The sequence below is a fragment of the Ptiloglossa arizonensis genome, chromosome 3 (genome assembly GCF_051014685.1).
Source record: "Ptiloglossa arizonensis isolate GNS036 chromosome 3, iyPtiAriz1_principal, whole genome shotgun sequence".
Lineage (NCBI taxonomy): Eukaryota > Metazoa > Arthropoda > Insecta > Hymenoptera > Colletidae > Ptiloglossa > Ptiloglossa arizonensis.
This window is the reverse complement of record NC_135050.1, coordinates 3,613,629-3,633,033: the sequence shown is the minus strand read 5'-3', so window position 1 is coordinate 3,633,033 and position 19,405 is coordinate 3,613,629. Positions and strand designations below refer to the sequence as shown.

The following is a 19,405-nucleotide window of genomic DNA, read 5'->3' as shown; positions in this document are numbered from 1 at the left end:
CCCTGTCTGGGCGGACGACCTATCAGTCTACCATCGGAGTTGGGGAGGTTCTGATGGAACGCGAAGTTGAAGCTCTCAAGCATCAAGCTTGGCAGTCCATGTTGCTAGAGTAATTGCTGGCCAGTGAACTGTCGGGGCTGTTTGGCCACTCCTGCCTGAGTTGCTGAGCATAGATTTTGGTAACCTCGCCTACCGTACAGTGCAGATGCTGTCTGGGCATGGTTGCTCAAACAGTATCTGTGCCGCATAAGAAAACACGCGACAATACAGCGACAACACATTGTCCCAGCGGTCAGGACACGGTGCAGTGCACATTGGAGGTGTGCCCTGTCTAGGCATGTGAGTGCTAATTGATGGGAACTTCTCGCTACCGGGTGACCATGTATTCTTTACTGCTGACTTGAAGTCCCGTGGCAGGAATGTGAGAAAAGTAGAAGAGGTATACCTATCCTCACGCTATTCAAATGTTTAATTCTAGTTTGCTACTCGTCGCGGCAGTTACAGACACATGTAAACTGACTGACGAAGAAGGTAGCGAGATAGAAAGAGATAATAAGAAACACGCGGCAGACAGAGCCTCATTGGTGTAGATGCAACATATTACTATTCTATACCCCTTATCCCCATGACGTCGAGTGTGCTACCTTTCATGTGGCCTACTGAAAAGAAAGGCGGAGGGGCAGCATGGCCCTGCCCTGTCGCCGGGATATTGAGAAGGGGGCAGTAAATGTCCTCCTCCTAACGAAGACACGGACTGGGTAGGATACAACGCCCCACGGGAGGAGGAGTATAGAATGTTGTGCTGCATGCAGTTTCCGGTATGCCCACGAAATGGTATGTGTATGGTCTATCGTGCAAGGTTTGGAGGGTACGCTCCTTATCCATTGGTGCCGCGGCGGGGAACCGCACGCCCATCAACCTCACCCCAAGAAATCGGGGAAGTCTTAAAAAGATTCCTCCACGAAGAAAAAGAAACATAGAATTGGAATTTGTTGCATTTGCAGACTATTGCAGGGAGATTCTATGTGCGAAACAAATAATTAAAAACCTGACAGAGACTGAAGTTTCAGCTGATCTCTTCTTTAATAATCAGAGTGCAATTTACATAGCCAAAATGTAGCATTTAATAAAATATTAAAAGGTAATTGATATGTGGTAGTATTTTCTACACGAAAAAGGTAGAGAAAATGTTATAAAGTTAGAGTACTGCCAATCTGCTGATTTGTTGACCAAGCTTCTAGCTAATAGAAAATTAGTTAAACACAGAGATGTATTAGTTTTCCGATGTGCAATGTAAATTCGATACTTATGAAAGTACCTATATGTATGCACAAATGTGTGTGTACGATGCAAGTTTTTACAGATAACATCTTGTTTTCGAGTTTAGCTGGCAAAGTTTCAGCGTCTACACCTAGTGTAGTAATTTCATGTTCAAAAGAGTTGAAACTTGAAAATATTTGCAAGGTTGGGAAATCATGCGTAGATATGGGTAGATATAATAAAAATACAAAGCAAGAATAATGTGAACGATCTGATTATATACGAGAAACGCATGTTGTACTCTTTTTACATAGGAATGAATGAACGAAATTTTATAGGGAAGTATAATTTATATAAGTTTTTCTATTAAATACTAGGAAAGGGTTTTGTATTCTTTATTTGAAATCGTATTTCAAATATGTTCTTTATTGAAATCGTCTTAACTACACAATAAAAATACCACAAGACTTTCACATTATTTTTAGATAGAAATGTATATATTAATATGCACGTGTTAACGTATCATATGCAATGAATTTTCAATTCTACGATACAACGGCTCGAAAATATGAAACATTTTAAGTAATTACATATTTCTTAACAAAACTACGTAATTATATTTTTATTTGCAATCATCTTCAAATTATAGATGTTTAATGCACAAGTAATGGTTCTTCAAATTTCTTAAAAATCCTATACGGTTTCATAACTGCTCCTGATCTGTCCTGCTAAGTAAAGTGAAAACCAGATTCCTATTGCCTGGAAGAAAAAGAAAAATATCTAGTATGATAGCAACAATTTTTATTTATTATTTACTATTATATAGAAAGATAAACATTATATAACAAATTTTCTTCGTGTATATCTTATCCAAAATCTCTTTTATTTAAAATTGTTATTTAACTACAAATACTAATTACCTGAACAACAGCAATACCAATAGCAACACCGCCAAGTTGTACAGCGTGTGATTTAATGAAAGAAAGGAAACTGATGTAACAACCATCACGATACACATTCGGCGAAGAAGTAGTACAATTTGTTATATTAACATCCATATTGGTATTACAGCATGATTTTGGTAAGGAATCTACATTAAGTGCATTTTCCCAGTTGGACGAGTTGACTATTCCACAGCAATGGAACTAGAATAATTGACGAATCAGTTTAGATAGCTTGTTAGTAAAAAGTTAATATACATATGGTAATTATGTAAAATATAAGTTGCTTAGATTCTAATTGATACATTAATATATTATTTATCTCTGTTCATCTTTAGACAAAATTTTCAATATTAATTTTTAAGCTTAAATTCTTAGCAATAGTTCTAATGAAAAGTCAATAAATTTTACATCTGTTTGAAGTTCATCCCAAATATATGTTATTTCTGTGTTATTATGATACATTTTCATCGTTTCACCCATTTTTTGTTGAATGACAGTTGATGCCCTGTCCCTCAAAACATATCCAGCAATACCACCTGAGAGTTCCATGATAAAGATGATGATCAACAAACCCGTAAACTACAAAATGAAAGTAAATAGTCATAGGGCAGAAAATTCCTTTTTCAACAAACAAATTCATTTATGCAGACTGTCTAATCCATAGTGACAAAATGCTGAATTTTTTATTAATCATGTGGAATCTTGTTTAAACACAATTTGTTACAAGAAATATTTTAATGAAAAATAAGTAAGCTTAAAAATATACATTAATATTCTGAAAACATAATGATTCCACGTAATTCTACTAGAAAGGTACTCACTGGAACAGTCGTATAGCTTACAAAATTAAGAACGTTTCCGGATTGTAACAAAATTTTAAAAGAGCAATAATAAGAATTATATACAGAACGGGTTGTAATTAATGGCATAATTGAATAGCGGGTAAGTTTTTATGAAAAAATAGGTAAAAAACATTTATAACGCAATATAACATTTTTCATATTTTTTATTATACCTCTATGAAAGTATTATCGATAGATTGTCAAGACTTTTTTAATAAAAATGAGTGCAAATACTTATTCAAAGACACGTATACTTGTGGAAGTGAGAAGTATTCCGTCTCGTACGCTACAAAAATATGTAATCCGAATAGAGTTGTTTTTGAACTTATTTTTATTAAAAAGAACCTCACCGATCCAGTCATTTAGATGTAATGAAAGGTATAAATATTTGAAGTTTTGCTAAAGAATAAAATTCGTTGTGACATGAGACGAGTGCTCACTGTGGTCATCAGCTTTTCTCAGTATGCATAATTGTCGACCGCTCGAATCGACGCGTACCTTGCAAAGAGGAAAAAAAACAAGTAATCCGATTAAGGTCGTATTTGTATACATTTTCTTGAAACAATCTTGCAAAGTGTATAAAATCTTTAAGATGGTATCAAAACATAAGAGTAAAAACTCATCGAGATAATATCAAAAAATAAAAGTAGATGCCTATGCTTCACAGGTATACTGTTGCCAATGTCTTTTATTTAGCCGACGATATACTTCTGCCAGGAATCGATATTTCGGGACGTGTACTACTCTGCAACGAAAAGCGTTGTAATGACTAGTAGGAAGTGTACGAGTGAATGACCCACCGAAACAGGATGCGAGAAAGAGAAAGAGAAGAAAAATGTAGGACAATCCTCGTGAGTTCGAACACGACTGCACTCGGTCTACATGCATTTAACTACATGTAATTTGAACCACACAGAATTACAATAATTCAGAGAATCGCGTATAACGAAAAAGTAATTCGAATAAAGTCATGCTTCGGCACATTGTCAACAGGTAAACCTCGGCGATCCATTAATAATACTCATAAAAAGGTATAATAAAATATTTGAGTTTTTATTAGCGGATAATATGCCCCACGAGTGCTTCATTGCTTTTGGCTACCGACCGCAGGCAGCTTAACCATCATTCTCAATCTTTGTGGGTATATCGCATTCACTCTCCTCATCAAACGGTAAGTGTGGAGCTCAACCTAAGTGTAAAATAATTTGTAACAATTTCTGCAATAAAAACTCTATCAACGCTAAACTCTACCCAATTGTGTCGCCATAAGCGGACGTAATTCACCATTCTCTCAAGTAGGATTGTTTGTATTTTGAAAAAATTCAACCTACGAGTATAAAACCTATTGAACATATAAAGAAACCTAAGAGTTATATTGGACGAGAGTTTCGTTCATTGTTCAATGTTTATGTTAGATCAATTTTTAAGTACAGCATGACTTTTTGATCCAATTTTTCTATCATTAAGTTGTACTCACAATTTTAAATACATTAATGTTATTTAATGAATTTAATAATAAATCAAACAATGAATAAATAAATGGGTAAAATATTAATACTATATACAAAGTAGTTTTAATTTTCATTTTTAACTATTTTACTCGACTTATTTCTTTAATTATTTTTGTAGAAAATAAAAATTTGTTTTAATTCCTCTCTTTCTTTAATACTGTCATACGTCACTCGTGAAACTAAAATTTCTTTGCTATAGTTTCATACGAGTATCAGCAGCTTTCATTGTACGTAATTTTAGTAAAAGATTCTCATTTCTTCTGAATTATGGTTCTGTGATTTGAAAACATTTGAAAATAATATAATATAGTTAAAAGAAATCTGAGTATTACTGTATTTAGTTCTTTTAAAGCTATCAGTTGTTTGTTTCGTCACCTTCCGAATGTTGTAATAAGGTTAGTGGAAACGGATAAGTGTGAGTGAGAGAGATGCGCCATTACGTTTGTTTATGTTACACAAGTCTACTGTTCCTTTGATGTGAGTAACAAAAATCAACTTCGGTCCAATGCAATACGAACGCCTCGTTAGATTACAATCAAAACTTCGCCAGCTCCAATTGACTCGAAGCTATGTATTTCTTTAAAAAAAAGGCTATGCTTTAAATATGCATGTTTCGAAAGCTGTAGCTCGGCATCAATTGATTCGTCTGGATGAAAATCATACAATGTTTTTAATAATGCATGAAATATGATTCTGAGATAATAAGAGTAAAATAAAGAAGCGGAGTTATCGATCATGGAATTTATTACGAACCACATCGATTCATTCTTCGCTCAACTATAGTAATAAGTGGTTCGAAATTGAGAGTTAAGTACGGAAGTAGAACAGATAGGAGCATAAATGATAACAATCTCGGCCGCAAATGAAAATAACAAGTTATAGAATTATGGAGACGAGAAATATTGAGAGAATAATCAAAATTGATTAACCGAGTGCAGACATACTAAAATTTTTTATATCGATTAAATTGAAAATGAAGCATCGTATGAAATTTTATTCCACAGTTTTGATTTAATTTTTGATTTGCCATAAATTACTCCCTTCTCTATATAAAAGAGGATTTCATTTTTCATCGGTGTAATTAATATCACTAAATTATAAATTACCGTAATTATCATGAAATGGTTTTCACGAATGGCCCCACAACATCCGAAAAAGGCAATAAAAAATATTATTGTCCCAATCGCAATTAGGAGCGAAGGAACTGACAAAAACTTATTATCCAAGAAATGTTGATAATTGTGATAAACTCCATGGATTGCCACACCAATGGATAATAAAATTATACCTGTTATCTGAAAGTAACAACATTTCATTCGTAAATTAAAAAAGTCAATAGTTTAGTACATTTTTGGAAAGACAAAAATTGAAAAAGTAAGACGATGAGTAATAAAAATTAACATTCCATATAATTCAAATCATTAAACTTTTCCTGCATTTTTGTTCAAATACTCATGAGTGATATTTATTGATATCAATTTAAATTATGATCAACTCGAATGGTTTATTTCAAAACAGTTTTTCTACACTAATTTACTGACCAGTGGTAGAACTAAAATTAAAACGCGGTTATTTTAGACAACCGTTCCATAATTTAGCCATAATTACATTTACACTATAATCATCTTTTCACTTTATTTCTAGTACATACTATTAGTAGTATCATTTCTCTTTCTTTTTTTTACATAATTACTTAAGCCAGTACGGCTTTGCTGCTCTGTTATTGTTATTGTTAGTGTTATCGTTACATCATCATCATCATCATCATCATTATTATTATCATCATCATCATTGTCGTCGTCGATGTCGTCATCTTCGTCATTATCATTGTCATTGTCATTGTCATTGTCATTGCCATTGCCATTGCCATTGCCATTGCCATTGCCATTGCCATTGCCATTGTCACTGTCACTGTCACTGTCATTGTCATTGTCATTGTCATTGTCATTCATATTGTTATTATTATTGTTATTATTGTCGTTGTTGTTGTTTTTGTTGTTGTTGTTGTTATTATTATTAGTAGTAATAATAGTAGTAGTATTATTATTATTATGAAATGAAAATATTAATCCATACCTGGTAAAGAAAGAAACAATTAAAAGTATGTTACAATATCTGTCCAAAAAGAATAATGCAAATTTTGTACCCAAAACGAACCCCTTAAAATGAGATAGTACTTTATATATATTATAATGAAAATTATGTGGAGTAATGTATTATTAATTACATTTTTATATGTAATAATAAATAAGTTGAAAATACAAAAATTGTATCGAAAATTGTTCCAACATTATATAGGATATTATTTCTGACAAAAATTACTATACCGAAAATTAAACTTTTACGAAACTTAAGAATCTTTGCGCTTAATAAATTGTTTCATTGCCGCCATTTTGTAAACTGGATCTGTTTTGATCCAGAGTCAGTTTAAACCGTTAACTTTCGCTGGTTAATTTCAAGAATGATAGAACAATATTCGCAACGAAACTAATAGCTTTCTCTTTTATAAAGTTATACCCGCTTGACGGTATATACACACTACATGAGCTCTACCAAGGACAGTACAAAATATCTACCTCCTCAATAGAATAAACGAATGAGCCACAACCATTGTTACCTTCAAGTGCCAAATCACTCCACAAGCTGAATTCATCTCATTCTCTTAAAGATGTAAACAAATATTCATGTAACATTAAGCAAACACGTATGTACTTAAAAATACACATTTTTATAAGCATGCTCTAATTGAAATTCTGTATTATTAAATCCGTTGCATTCAATTATTTATTGCGTTATGTTTATCATTGACTAACAACATATTGCCAATTTATTCATACCGTAAATTAACCTTATATCATTAATTTAACATAAAGAGCAGATTATACCTCGCAACCATATGTAACGAGATTTACGATTTTGTAAAATTTATTTTGGATTACGATATACGAATCGACATCATACATAAATAACTCATTTTAGTTTGAATCGTGAAACATTTATCAAAATATAACGAAATGTTACTAACTTTTCTCATTCGAAATATTATTGTTAATTAGTGAAATTAGTACTCAAAACAAAACGTTCAAATAACAATATAACATTACATAAAACTATTTACATAAATATTGGATTAATACGCATTATATATAGCTAAAAATGAAAGTTGCTCTCGACTGCTGCGGTGTCCGAGCGGTTAAGGAGGTGGACTTGAAATCCACTGGGTTCTACCCGCACAGGTTCGAATCCTGTCCGCAGCGACTAGTTTTTTTTATTTGGAAAAAGATCATTTACTATTTATAATATGTCTATATCCTTATATTTATTATATTCTTGCAATATTTAATTTATTATAATATGTAGGTTATTTTCATTAATATTATATGTAAGAAAAAAACTGTAGAATTAAATTAATAATTAAAATTTTTCAACTATAGCTTAGTTGTGTTTAGAACAACAAATTTTAACAAACATTTAGGAAGAAACTTTTTATATAAAAAGTGGAGACTCTTTACACAGTTATATTTCCTTTTTCTATAAAACATTTTAATTAACCCACTGTCAATACATATTTCATATCTCTTATCAAAAGGCAATGCAATAGAAAAATTAATTAGAAAAAAAAAAATTAATTTTTGAGAAGAGATACCTTTCCGAACTTGACAAATTAATAAGACGTAAATAGTGCAAATACATGTGAATGTATATATACAACCTGATCGATATATCGACTATATAGTTTATTGCGTATGAAGTGATCTCTAGAGGAACAGATCATTTTATTATAACAAATGTCTGTCCACGGTTAAATTTATGTTCGAATCAGAATTTTACTTAATATTTCGTCTAAATAGCTTTAGTTTCAAAAAAGATTACAAAAATGTACATACATATGTCAATACTTGCATAGACATTTAGGTTAGATAAAGGTTAGTAATAATATTAACTTCGTCAGAATTGAAAGAAGTATTAAATTTGCCATAATATAACGAAATTTATTATTTACATTGAATTATAAAGGGAGTATCGACCAAAGACCCAAATAAATTGAAAAAAATTGCAGAAAAATAAAAAATCAATTATTTTTCATATGGTTCTCCAATCAAAAGATATATATGTACATACGTATGTATGTATTTAAAGTCATAAATTTGTTAGAATATCTTAGATATAAATATAAATACGAAACAAAAGTTAGTCAGATACATATATTTAAATTTCTTTGTAAACCTGTGTACAAAAATATACCGGTAGTTATAGAAAATTATTAAAAATATAGAAACCACTAAAAGACAGAAATTACTTACAACGAAGAGTAGATTGAATATGAACATGATATATTTGACACATCGCATGCCAATAGACAAGTTCGGGGTGTTAATCATCTTTCCTCACTTGTAATCAAACAACATATCTTCGTAGGAAAGAAAAAGGTGAAAATGCGTTATGTTTTTGTCCTGTTTTCGACGATTCACTGCTTTCAGATAATGTCGCGTGGCTATCTATCAAAGCGCATGCGCGGTTGTAATACTCTCAGCCAAGGTTATGAAGCATTAAAGATTACCAGTTGTGCATTTGTCAGAACCATTTTATTTTTCATTTTTATTATTTTAACTTCCATTGTTTACTTCAATTGATGTTTTAGTACAAAGAAATTGTATTTATGTATGTACGTGGAAGTTTTCTTCAAAATTTTTTTTATTCGACCAATAAAAACAAGACTTAAGTATTATGTTTATCGATAAGGTACTATTGAAATTCCCTTTTTTTTGCATATTATTGTAAAGATAATTCTAGAAAAAATGTAAATATTACAAACAGATAAAAGCAACTGAAATTAATAATAATGCAATATTTTCTAATTCTCAATATTTTTATTAGAGAAATTATAAATGTGTAAAAGATCTCGTCAAAATGGGGATAAAAATAGGTTACCTTTATATCAGTCAAAAATATATTTTTGAGTTTTAAAAACTAATATGTACATAATTTATTTATTTATACAATATTATTTGAATCATAAAATAAAATATAAAAAAGTAGAAAAAACAAAAATATACAGCTGAGAATGAAACAATACACAATGCACTATAGTTTTTACGATATAAATGCTTATAACATGGAAAAATGTTATAATAAACCTTTAAAGATATTACATATTCTCAATAGTTTAGTATTATGATGAGATCACCTTTTACGAATTTTTGTTATTATTTTTATATTATTATTAGATGAAGAAAAATAATTGTATGTGCTATACAAAGAGTTCCTTTTGAAAGAAGTAACATTTGTATTATTTATTTTTTGAATAATTAAAAAAATAGGGAAAAGTTCCGTAACTTGGACTGGATCCTAAATTAGAAGAATCTTTATTGACATATAATGGTCCAAATTAAGAAACCAGTTTCCTAAGTTGGTTTATTAACACTATTTTGAAAATATTTTTTTATAACTAACCACATAGTGTTTCAGTTTGTTTTACAAAGATATTTTCTTATATGATCGAATCTAGACAACTTTCTTCGTGTATAAGTTGATAAAAAAAGGATCCAAGGCTTCAAGAATTTATAGTACTCATGGAGAAGAATAAAAATGTCAAATCAACATAGATCCTACACTCAATCCTTTCGGTGTAAAATTAACTTTTTAACTTTTGTTATACACGATATCATAAATATTACACTCGATATCGTAAGTATATGTGTAAATCTCTCCGCAGAAAATTGAATGTAAATAAAGGAGTTGGTTGAGAATTATCGATTCAAGAATGTCAACACGAGATCACTAATATCAACAAAGATTAATTCATAGACGCAAATATAGCACAAATCAATCAAAAACATAACATAACATAAGGATGAGATGTGCATTCAATTAGACGAAAAAGTGTCTATCATCGACGAAATATGTAATCCTTATCGATGTTAGTAATCTCGAATGGATAACTTTGAACCTTAACGGACCAATTCCTGTTCATATTCAATGTATTGCAAAAAGACTTACTTACGATATTGAATGATTGTAAATAACAAAAATCACCCATGTTGATTAAACATTTTTGTTCTTTTCTACGAGAATTATAAGCCCTTGAAGTCTTGGACCTTTTCTTTACCACCCTGTATATTGTGAAATGTATCCTTCTTCCATTAGATGCTTATTTTCTACTGTCATTTTTAATTTCTACAATTTGGTTTATCTTTAAGCTCTGTAGAAATTACAAGTTCTCATTACGAAAAAGATATAGTTAAGTTGTAATGCATGTACATTCAGTAAGTTGCAATTTAAGTAAAAATAGGTCGAAAGAAGTCGAAAACCACACCAAAACAATGTTAAATAATATTTAAATTTAATATTTAAATGAGAATAAAAGTTATAAAATTGTTATCAAACTAATCGATAAAAGCAAATCTACCATGCAATATATTATACAAAAAATAAAATCGAGTAATTCCTTAATATATAAACAACGTATTGAAAAAACCAAAAATTGTAACCGTTCAAGAACAGAAGGCTTTGATATGTAAAGTGCATAAGAATCCCTATTTTAATGCTTCCAAATTAATCACAATATATACAAATATTTTTGATAAAGAAGTTTCTATTGAAACATAATTAAATATACCGAGAAATGACAATTTTTGTAATTACATACGAACTGAGAAAGAAACTTGCATCAGTAACCGCAACAAACTGATAAAATTATAATTTTCAATGAAGTACACAAATAAAAACAGTAAGTTTTATTAGAATCTAATGTTTTTGGTCAAAGCTATTTATATTCAGTATTTTCGTTGCAATGGAAGAGTAAGAATTCGGAGAAAGTTAAATACAAAATTAGATTATTGAAATTAATGACCGACCATTAACGCTTGCCCAACCGATACCGGATCGATAATAACCCATGTTTACGTCTTGAATATAGTGAAGAGAAGGCTTGTACAGTTGTCCACGTGGCTTAATTTTATCCCTGTAACATAAACAATAACTGTACAGAAAGTTTCGCTGTATCTAGCGTATAGTTTTTAGTATAGTAGCAAGGAAAAAAATCCAAAGAACCATATCTCTACGTAGTAAACTTTTAGAACGTGAGCAATGTCATAAAGATAAAGTATCACTGATAACGCATCTGAATGACAAGATGCTGAAGATAATATATGTATATTCTGCAGTGAAAAGTGATAATGAGAATTTTGATAACAGGAATCAAATAATTTGAGACTGTATATGGAAGTTATTGCTTTCAAAAAATAGTGAAGTATTATATATTTGAACGAACGTTCAACGAAACGGTAGTTTAACCACAATAAAAGAAGGTAATACTGTATATGTATAGTGTACAAAGATAAAGTAAATAGTAATTACATCTATAAGATATGTACATTTTTAAACTTATTTCCTTCCTTTCTATATTATCAGAAGAGATCATCTAATTATCAATTAGATGTATCATAATATTTTGTATTACAGAGATAGATTTAAAGTACGTATAATGAAAATTTTTGTATGGGTCTACAGCGACGCAGTATTGGCTCGCCACGTTGCTATTTTCGGTCGGCTGTTCGACGCTTGATCTTAGGACGATGAATAGTTTAATCAACTATGTAAGAAGCGCTGAAATTTGGATATGTTGTGGAATCTTTAAAGATATTAAAAAATGTTGAAAATTATAGTGTAGTACTTACTTTTCCTTCAATAGATTATAACTGTTGAACTTGCAAACGGTTGAAAACGGAGTAAAAATTATTTTAGTTTAAAAATAAATTTTTTTACCCATTTTCTTTGTAGTTATTTTAAAGAAATACAATTTTTTAATATAGAGCCCAAATTGAAAAATTTAGAAGGAAATGAACGGATTTTCAAAAATGCTCTCTGGTAATAGTTGTGAATGTTTGTTATATTCTTATATTGGCAATGAACTGAATTTTAATGTAAATGGTACAATATTAATAGTAGTTGCTCAATCGAATAATTTTTGCGATGTTATTATATCAAATCTCTTATTAATTTTTGCCATGTGAAGTTAGAAAACAGTGCCACTCTGGATTGATTTCATCAAGGAATATGAAAATGAAGAAAAAATTGGCATCTAACGGAGATAGTTATTCTAACATAAAGCTGCTACGTACACTGCACAGTAATAAATCATCTATTATAAAAATTATTATATAATTAAAACTGTAGTCCTATTAGTGTGCTTTATAGACAATTTTTTAAAAATGGTAACACATTAAAATTAGTCGAATAAATGACTGAAGCTAGTGCTGCATCAAATGAATCGGAGTCGATTGTTTTATGTTGAGTTCAAATAATAACACCACCGAATTTGTTAAACTGGAAGACTGCTAAAATTAAAGAATACAGTTTTAAATTTACCTTAGCGGCTAAATGAATGTAACAAGTATGCACAACTATTACGAGGAAGACGTGAACTCGCAAAAATAATTCGTGAAACGCGATACGTTTATACATCCACAGAAGTAGTATCTAATTTTCTCGGCAATATTTATTTTTATAACCAAAAGTTAAAAGTTGTACACATTATAAACTAATTAATTGCATAATTAGTGATTTATTTAATTAGGCGCTAATGGATACGGTAAAATATCTATCACTTAACCCAATCCTATAATTTCCCATTCCATTCTAATAGAAGAATACTCACCATCATCCTGCGATTTTTCCATTGAACAGTGACAACTTAAATGTTTCAAATTTTTATTACCAGTGACACGAAACTAGTTCTTCAATAATATTGAACCTATTATAAAAAATATTTATTTCAAAACAATATGGGTTAATTTTTGTTCTAAATTGTTCAGCAGTGACATATTTTACATCAGTGCTGTTCAAGCGAGGCCTTATGAGACCTCTGTGGTTCTTCACTCCCGTCCAAACGCGACACTAACCATATGTCATGCGCAGCGTCTGTAAGGTTTCTTACGGCAGAGATGCTAGTTTGTCTTAGCTGCCTCTTTAGCATCGCGCGGTTTCTTTGATAGCGTATGTAGAACCAACCGTAGCACCATAACTGTCTAGAGAAGAACGGTTGGAAGAAAATTAGATGTGTGAGACCATCGAAGGTTCGACGGCCCATTATCATATGTCGATTTAAATGCATATCACTACGCCATGAAAGATAGCCAAGATTTGCTATTAGACTGAAAGTGTGAAGATAAAAAAGTACGATTTGATATCTCCATCGGCAGCGACGTGTTTTTGACCGGTTAGTCTACTTGACTACGACTTTAATATTAAACGACTGAGATCATATTTTCATATGATTAACATTAAAGTGTCACCTTCTCTAAAAACGTCATTAATGGAAGTAATTTGCAAACAGTACTATTTTAAATTATAAATACAACTAATTTTTTGAAAAAAACATATCGTTCTATGACCGGGAATAACTTTCCAACCGAATGTTTCCTAGCCGTAAAATTTGTATTGAACTTGGTACATACCAATCGGTCGGTTACTTTAAGAAAACCTTCTATGTCTAATATCAACCCGATATTCCTGCTATTAAGGTAGTCACAAGGTGAAACATAATTTACAGTTTAAGATCTATGATTTCTGTTCAATTAAATAGGAAATTAAAAAATCAAAGATATTCTACTGTGTTGGATAGATATTTTTGAATTTCTTAAGAATTTTCGGTTGCAAAATGGAATTTTTTATAATTCAAAAACTTTAAAAATGCCGAGTTCATACTCAAGTGATCAAGGGATGTTAATAATTTTGCAGTTTTAGTATCCTGTTATGGCTATTAATGTACAATTTTTTCAGATGTTTTAGAAAGGGAATGAGAATACTTTTACACATATTAAATAATCCAATGTAATTTACATATTAGTTTGATAAGTGTGAATTCTTAACTAATGGTGTCGCATTACCATAAGAAAAACAAGGCCAAAACCACTCATTGTTATACAATTGTTTCGAATTCTACCTTTCTCTGCAAATCTTTTAGTAATATTTAGGATGGTTTTCCATCTTCCACTTTTCCAATACGTAATTACTAAATCTCTTATACCTAAACTGGTATCTTTTTTCTCGTCATAATAGTACGTTACTAAAATATATTGTTCCATTATATTATTTGTTATGCATTCTACTGGCAATGAATGTAAGAAATAGTGAAAAAAACAAAAAAAGATCGAAACCGAACGAAGCAATTGTTTTTCGTATAATATACATATATGTATTAGGTGTGCTAATAAGTTTGTAAGGTCAATTGATGTGTGGAATGGTTTTCCTTTTTTTCAACATATTACATTATTGTTTTTTTTTCTTAGAATTATAAGTTCATAATTTGAACATTGTATTTTTTAAATAAAAAGCATAAAAAGATATTTTATTATTTCTTTTACTTTCCGTATTCCTGTTACTCTTTATGTGTGTCATTAATTTATTGACTTACTGTATAATAAATGATGTGCAATAAAAGGTATAGGTGCCGTAATTCTGGAAATAACGTTGTACGTACGTTGTATTGTTACTTTCTCAAACAAAAGTATATCTTGTAACGTTGTAGATAAACGAAGACACGTAGGATCCAGAGAATGGAGAAAGTAAAGTGTGGTTAACATCATGCAGTGACAACACCGCAACCAATGAAACTTCGCTAAGACGCGACCATTGCGAGCTAAAAACTTAAAACGTGTTTTTCTTGAAAGTGTATCTTTTCACCAAGATGGCAGAATATCTCGAGAATTACTGTTCCAATCGATTCGAACATATGATGTGTATAGTCAACAAATGTCTCTTTACTACTGGAACTTTGAAAATGTTACTTATGATTATTATATTTTGTTAAATTCAAAAAAAAAGAGTCAAATTTGTAGATAAAAAAAGTTCTGCTTCAAAACATTCTTTATGTTTTCAGTAGTAGTACAACTCTTATAATTTAATTATTTTCTTTCTTTTTGTCTTTCTGACAACTATATTCAATGCAATAATGTCAATGTGACAAGTTAATTTTTCCTAGGACCCCTTACGCAGCTTCGTCCACTTGTTATGAAATTATTTACATACATATTCACAACAAAATTCGTGTAGTTACATAACACTCAAAAGCGTTTGAGTACAGCTATCATATTTTCATTTTACAAGCAAATACTTGTACTATACGTTCAAATAATTAGTTGTTTCTTATTATATGAACTTCTGTAAAGTAAATTGCTTATTATGTGTTATCAGGCATAAGTAATAATATTTTATCATTTTATGGTTACTCAGATATCTTTACATTTTTAGAGCTACGCCTTATATCTGGTTATGTTTCCAGTGTGTCTCAGAATAATCTTTTTTTTTTAAATATTGATAATTTATTTAACTTTAATACTAGGAGGAGAAAAAATTGCAACTTTTTTGCACTTTTTGAGAAATTATACTTTTTCTACGTGCTGTACCATCGGTCTATATTTTGACGATAATTGACCTCTCACGAAGTGATATGATTCTAGATGAGCGCTGTTAGTACCTACATGTTTCATCAAGGACTTAAAGCAATGAGTTACAAAAGTTTCATTGTCAGTGGTAGAATTCGGCGGAGCGAGCGATCTGTCCCTCTTGCGTTTGTGTTGTCTCGCTAATCACCTCAGTTCTGCACAGTAGTTAAGCAATCTGACAGGCTCTGAAAAATATTCTATAACTACGTCATTTTTTTGAATTTCGATATAAAATTGTAAGATAATACTTTTAAATACATAAATACTTAAACTTTTCAAAAATATAGAGAAAAGTTGTTCAATATTCTCAATCCTGCACGTTGTTGTTATTTCCCTTTCGAATTAATACTCACAGGATTAATTTTAAAATGTCAACATTTTTAAAAATTAATCTATAAATAAAATAAATAGGACTATATTCTCAATTCTTTGTGAGATGTTTTCATTTTCTCTAACTATTGGAAAACGAATGACTTTTTTAAAAAATTGTAAATAAAAGTATAAAACAAATTTTTGTTCAACTCAAAGTAATTTTTATTGGATAGTTTTTCTCTTTCAATGTAAACATATAAAATCTTACCCTTATCCAATAATCAATTCAACAGTTATAATATTATTAAACAAAAGTTAGCCCTATTTTTTAAAGAGTTGTAAAAACAATTTTTTCAATTTTCAAAAATCTGTTGATATAGACTGTATTACTAAAGTCTATAACATATTCAAATTTTAGTCAACTCTAAAACTCTACATCAGATAGTGTCCGATTAGGCATGGAATAACTTGGAAACGATGTAAGGTCCTTCACCTGTAGATATGCCGAATTTGTTTAATTTTCGCTCACTTTTATTATACAAAAAGAACCATGGTGTATCCCAAACGCAAAGGATCAATCGAATCCGCTTACATTGAATTCAACTGAATACTTATTATAATTCAATTGATTCCCACAAATTTATCATGTTGAAAATATATTACTCCAGAAGGTATCATGTATCTTGGTATGAGAAATATTCTCTATAAGGTTGTATTTTGTACGTATGTATACTGGACCTGTCTTTTTGTTTAGCAATACCTTCTTTTTATTTCAAATTTATGATTTTATTATAAAATGTTTGAGAAGAAAAAGTGTTTCGAAAATTTGTGAAATATCGTCAAATGTTTGAAAATATTATATCAAATTGGTTTTCAAAGATATTAAAAACATTATATTTAATCAAAAGTATACTTTCTAAGTGTAACAATTTTTAAATACATCCTTCGCTATACTCAGTAATGATAATTCTCTAAATTATAAAAATGATCTTGACCTCGAAAAGCCCCTGAATGAGTTTCCGTGGAGCCCCGGAGTCACGCAGAGCACACTTTGAGAAATACCGAATTAAAAGGATCTGTGGGAGTCATGATGCATATACAAGTACAGAAACCAAAATATGATTATCATATTAACGTAAAAATAACAATATTAGAGAAAAATATTCTTTTAAAGTTTAGAAACATGAACAATTCATTCTTTTTAACATAGAAAATTTACACAAAGAACAAAAAGAAACACGTTTAATATTTACCCGATAACTAGTGAACTAACCGATAACTAGTATTCAACTTTCACCACTTTCAAATCACTACAAACCCATCTGCTACAACTGATATATTAAATGGGAAATTATTAAGTAATTGTTTTGAAATATATACCATAAAAGTCTGTAAAACTGAATTTGTTCACAAATACGTTAATTAATTGAACAAATTTATATTACATTACTCGAATTGTAGATACATACATCATACATTAATTGATAAATTTTATTAATAATACATAGTGTTTTTAAAGTAAGTTAAATTTTCAGCCATACATTCTTTTTACTTCGTCTAATAGAATCGAATGGGCTTAAATGTCCCATTCACAAAGATTTAAATGTTCAATTGTATAAATTGCTATAGAATTGCGAATACAAATATTGCATAAACCAGTCGAACCGAATATCGAATCAAATGAATTTATATTTAACATTCAAATAATATTAAACACTAATATTTAAGCAAAGAAACGATACTTGATCCGAAGTAAAGTTTACCATGCCTCGTAATACTTTCTCGCGTATGAATAATGAACGTGTGCTCAATTACCCACACGATGATACGAGTGAGTCATATTCTGTATTTTTACGCATAGGCGTAGCAACTGATCGATGTTCCAGTGTCGAACATCTCGAGGCTCCTAATGGTAAATATTGTAGATCAGTAGTTAGTCAACAATGTGACTTTTAAAAATGATTTTTTGGAAACAATAATTAAGAAAATTTCCTTCTTAAAAGCAATTTATAAAAATTTAGATTTAAAAAGATTTTAATTCTTCAAATAAAAAGGAACTATTTAACGCCTTGATGAACCACAAATTTTCATAGATATGTAAATTAACCAAGTACTTTAATTATAATAAATTTTTAGTGTAGTTCTATTATAGTTAATTAACATTTGAAAAAGTGCTTTTTATTTAAATATTTTCATTTAAGTCATTTTTATAGTAATTATTTCAAATTCACTGGAAGCAATATATTCATATTTCAAGTTTACTATTTCTCTATAAATTGAACCGTGTGTTGTAAAGAATGTGCATTAAAAATGCTAATCAGTTTTCTATTCTATAATGTAATTAAGTATTATAACATCTTAATATAAAAGAAATTACAAGCTGAATTGATTTTAACGAACATATATAATACGAATATACAAAACTATATATGTAAAATATTGTACATAATTTTTTCCATTTTACACTTTAATACAACATTTTTATTAAATAATATACTTATTTAATAAGTATTGTTCTTTTTACGCAACTTTTCCTCTAAATTATAATGAAATTGTAATATGCATTACTTTTGTTAGATAAATTTACATTTAATTTTGTAAAATACCTATATTGATGATAGGATATATTAGTAAATTCATAGTATTCACGGTATTGTGTTATTAGTGGCAGCGCAGATCGTTGGTAATTAAGGAAAACATTATTCCATAACATTCGAAAGAGTCATTGCATAAAATAGCATTACATAATGAATGAAAATAAATTGTTTATTGCAATAGTTTTATAGTCTCTCATTTATGTTAAACATACAATCTCCCACAAACTTTCGGAACGATTTACTAAATAGTTATGTACATATATACACACAAATTATACGAATTGTACCTATTATTCGTACCTATTATTCGTACCTATATTCGTATTATACAAATATCGCCATGATATTCCAACGTTTACGCGTATTTATTAGAATTTTCCCATTACATATCACTTAAACAACTATTGCTCTCAGATTTCGCATACACCATATAGGTACATCTTATATTACTTTTTTTTTTCCTAGAAGTATCAAAAACGGTTATTTTCGACC

General features: G+C 29.8%; 1 protein-coding gene, 2 long non-coding RNA genes and 1 other non-coding gene across 5 annotated transcripts; 1 reads left to right on the top strand and 3 right to left on the bottom strand.

The window, feature by feature from the left end:
* Positions 1 to 1,665: 1,665 nt before the first annotated feature.
* LOC143144633 (CD63 antigen-like) lies at positions 1,666 to 9,052 on the bottom strand. The gene is made up of 5 exons (XM_076307236.1): positions 8,862 to 9,052; positions 5,664 to 5,852; positions 2,613 to 2,783; positions 2,181 to 2,405; positions 1,666 to 2,019 (listed from the first exon to the last, which is right to left on the bottom strand). The coding sequence occupies exons 1-5, from the start codon at positions 8,937 to 8,939 to the stop codon at positions 1,954 to 1,956; spliced, it is 729 nt and encodes a 242-aa protein (XP_076163351.1). The 5' UTR covers positions 8,940 to 9,052; the 3' UTR covers positions 1,666 to 1,953.
* Trnas-uga (transfer RNA serine (anticodon UGA)) lies at positions 7,733 to 7,814 on the top strand. Its single transcript has one exon. It is a non-coding gene; the product is annotated as a tRNA-Ser (tRNA).
* A 2,039-nt stretch (positions 9,053 to 11,091) lies between the features above and the next one.
* LOC143144263 (uncharacterized) lies at positions 11,092 to 12,293 on the bottom strand. Of its 2 annotated transcripts, XR_012991386.1 has the most exons (3): positions 12,237 to 12,293; positions 11,934 to 12,165; positions 11,092 to 11,521 (listed from the first exon to the last, which is right to left on the bottom strand). It is a non-coding gene; the product is annotated as an uncharacterized LOC143144263 (long non-coding RNA). The 2 variants fall into 2 exon arrangements; XR_012991385.1 differs by lacking the exon at positions 12,237 to 12,293 and having other exon boundaries at positions 11,934 to 12,200.
* Positions 12,294 to 12,515: 222 nt separating this feature from the next.
* Positions 12,516 to 13,893, bottom strand: LOC143144262 (uncharacterized). Its single transcript, XR_012991384.1, has 2 exons — positions 13,461 to 13,893; positions 12,516 to 13,312 (listed from the first exon to the last, which is right to left on the bottom strand). It is a non-coding gene; the product is annotated as an uncharacterized LOC143144262 (long non-coding RNA).
* Positions 13,894 to 19,405: the final 5,512 nt, after the last annotated feature.

What these genes read in the sequence shown, in the direction of transcription:
- LOC143144633 (XM_076307236.1), bottom strand. Translation starts at nt 8,939, where the DNA reads ATGATTAACACCCCGAACTTGTCTATTGGCATGCGATGTGTCAAATAT. An exon ending in TATTCAATCTACTCTTCGTT is followed by an intron (nt 5,853 to 8,861) that starts GTAAGTAATTTC and finishes TGTTACTTTCAG; the next exon opens with ATAACAGGTATAATTTTATT. An exon ending in ACCATTTCATGATAATTACG is followed by an intron (nt 2,784 to 5,663) that starts GTAATTTATAAT and finishes TTCATTTTGTAG; the next exon opens with TTTACGGGTTTGTTGATCAT.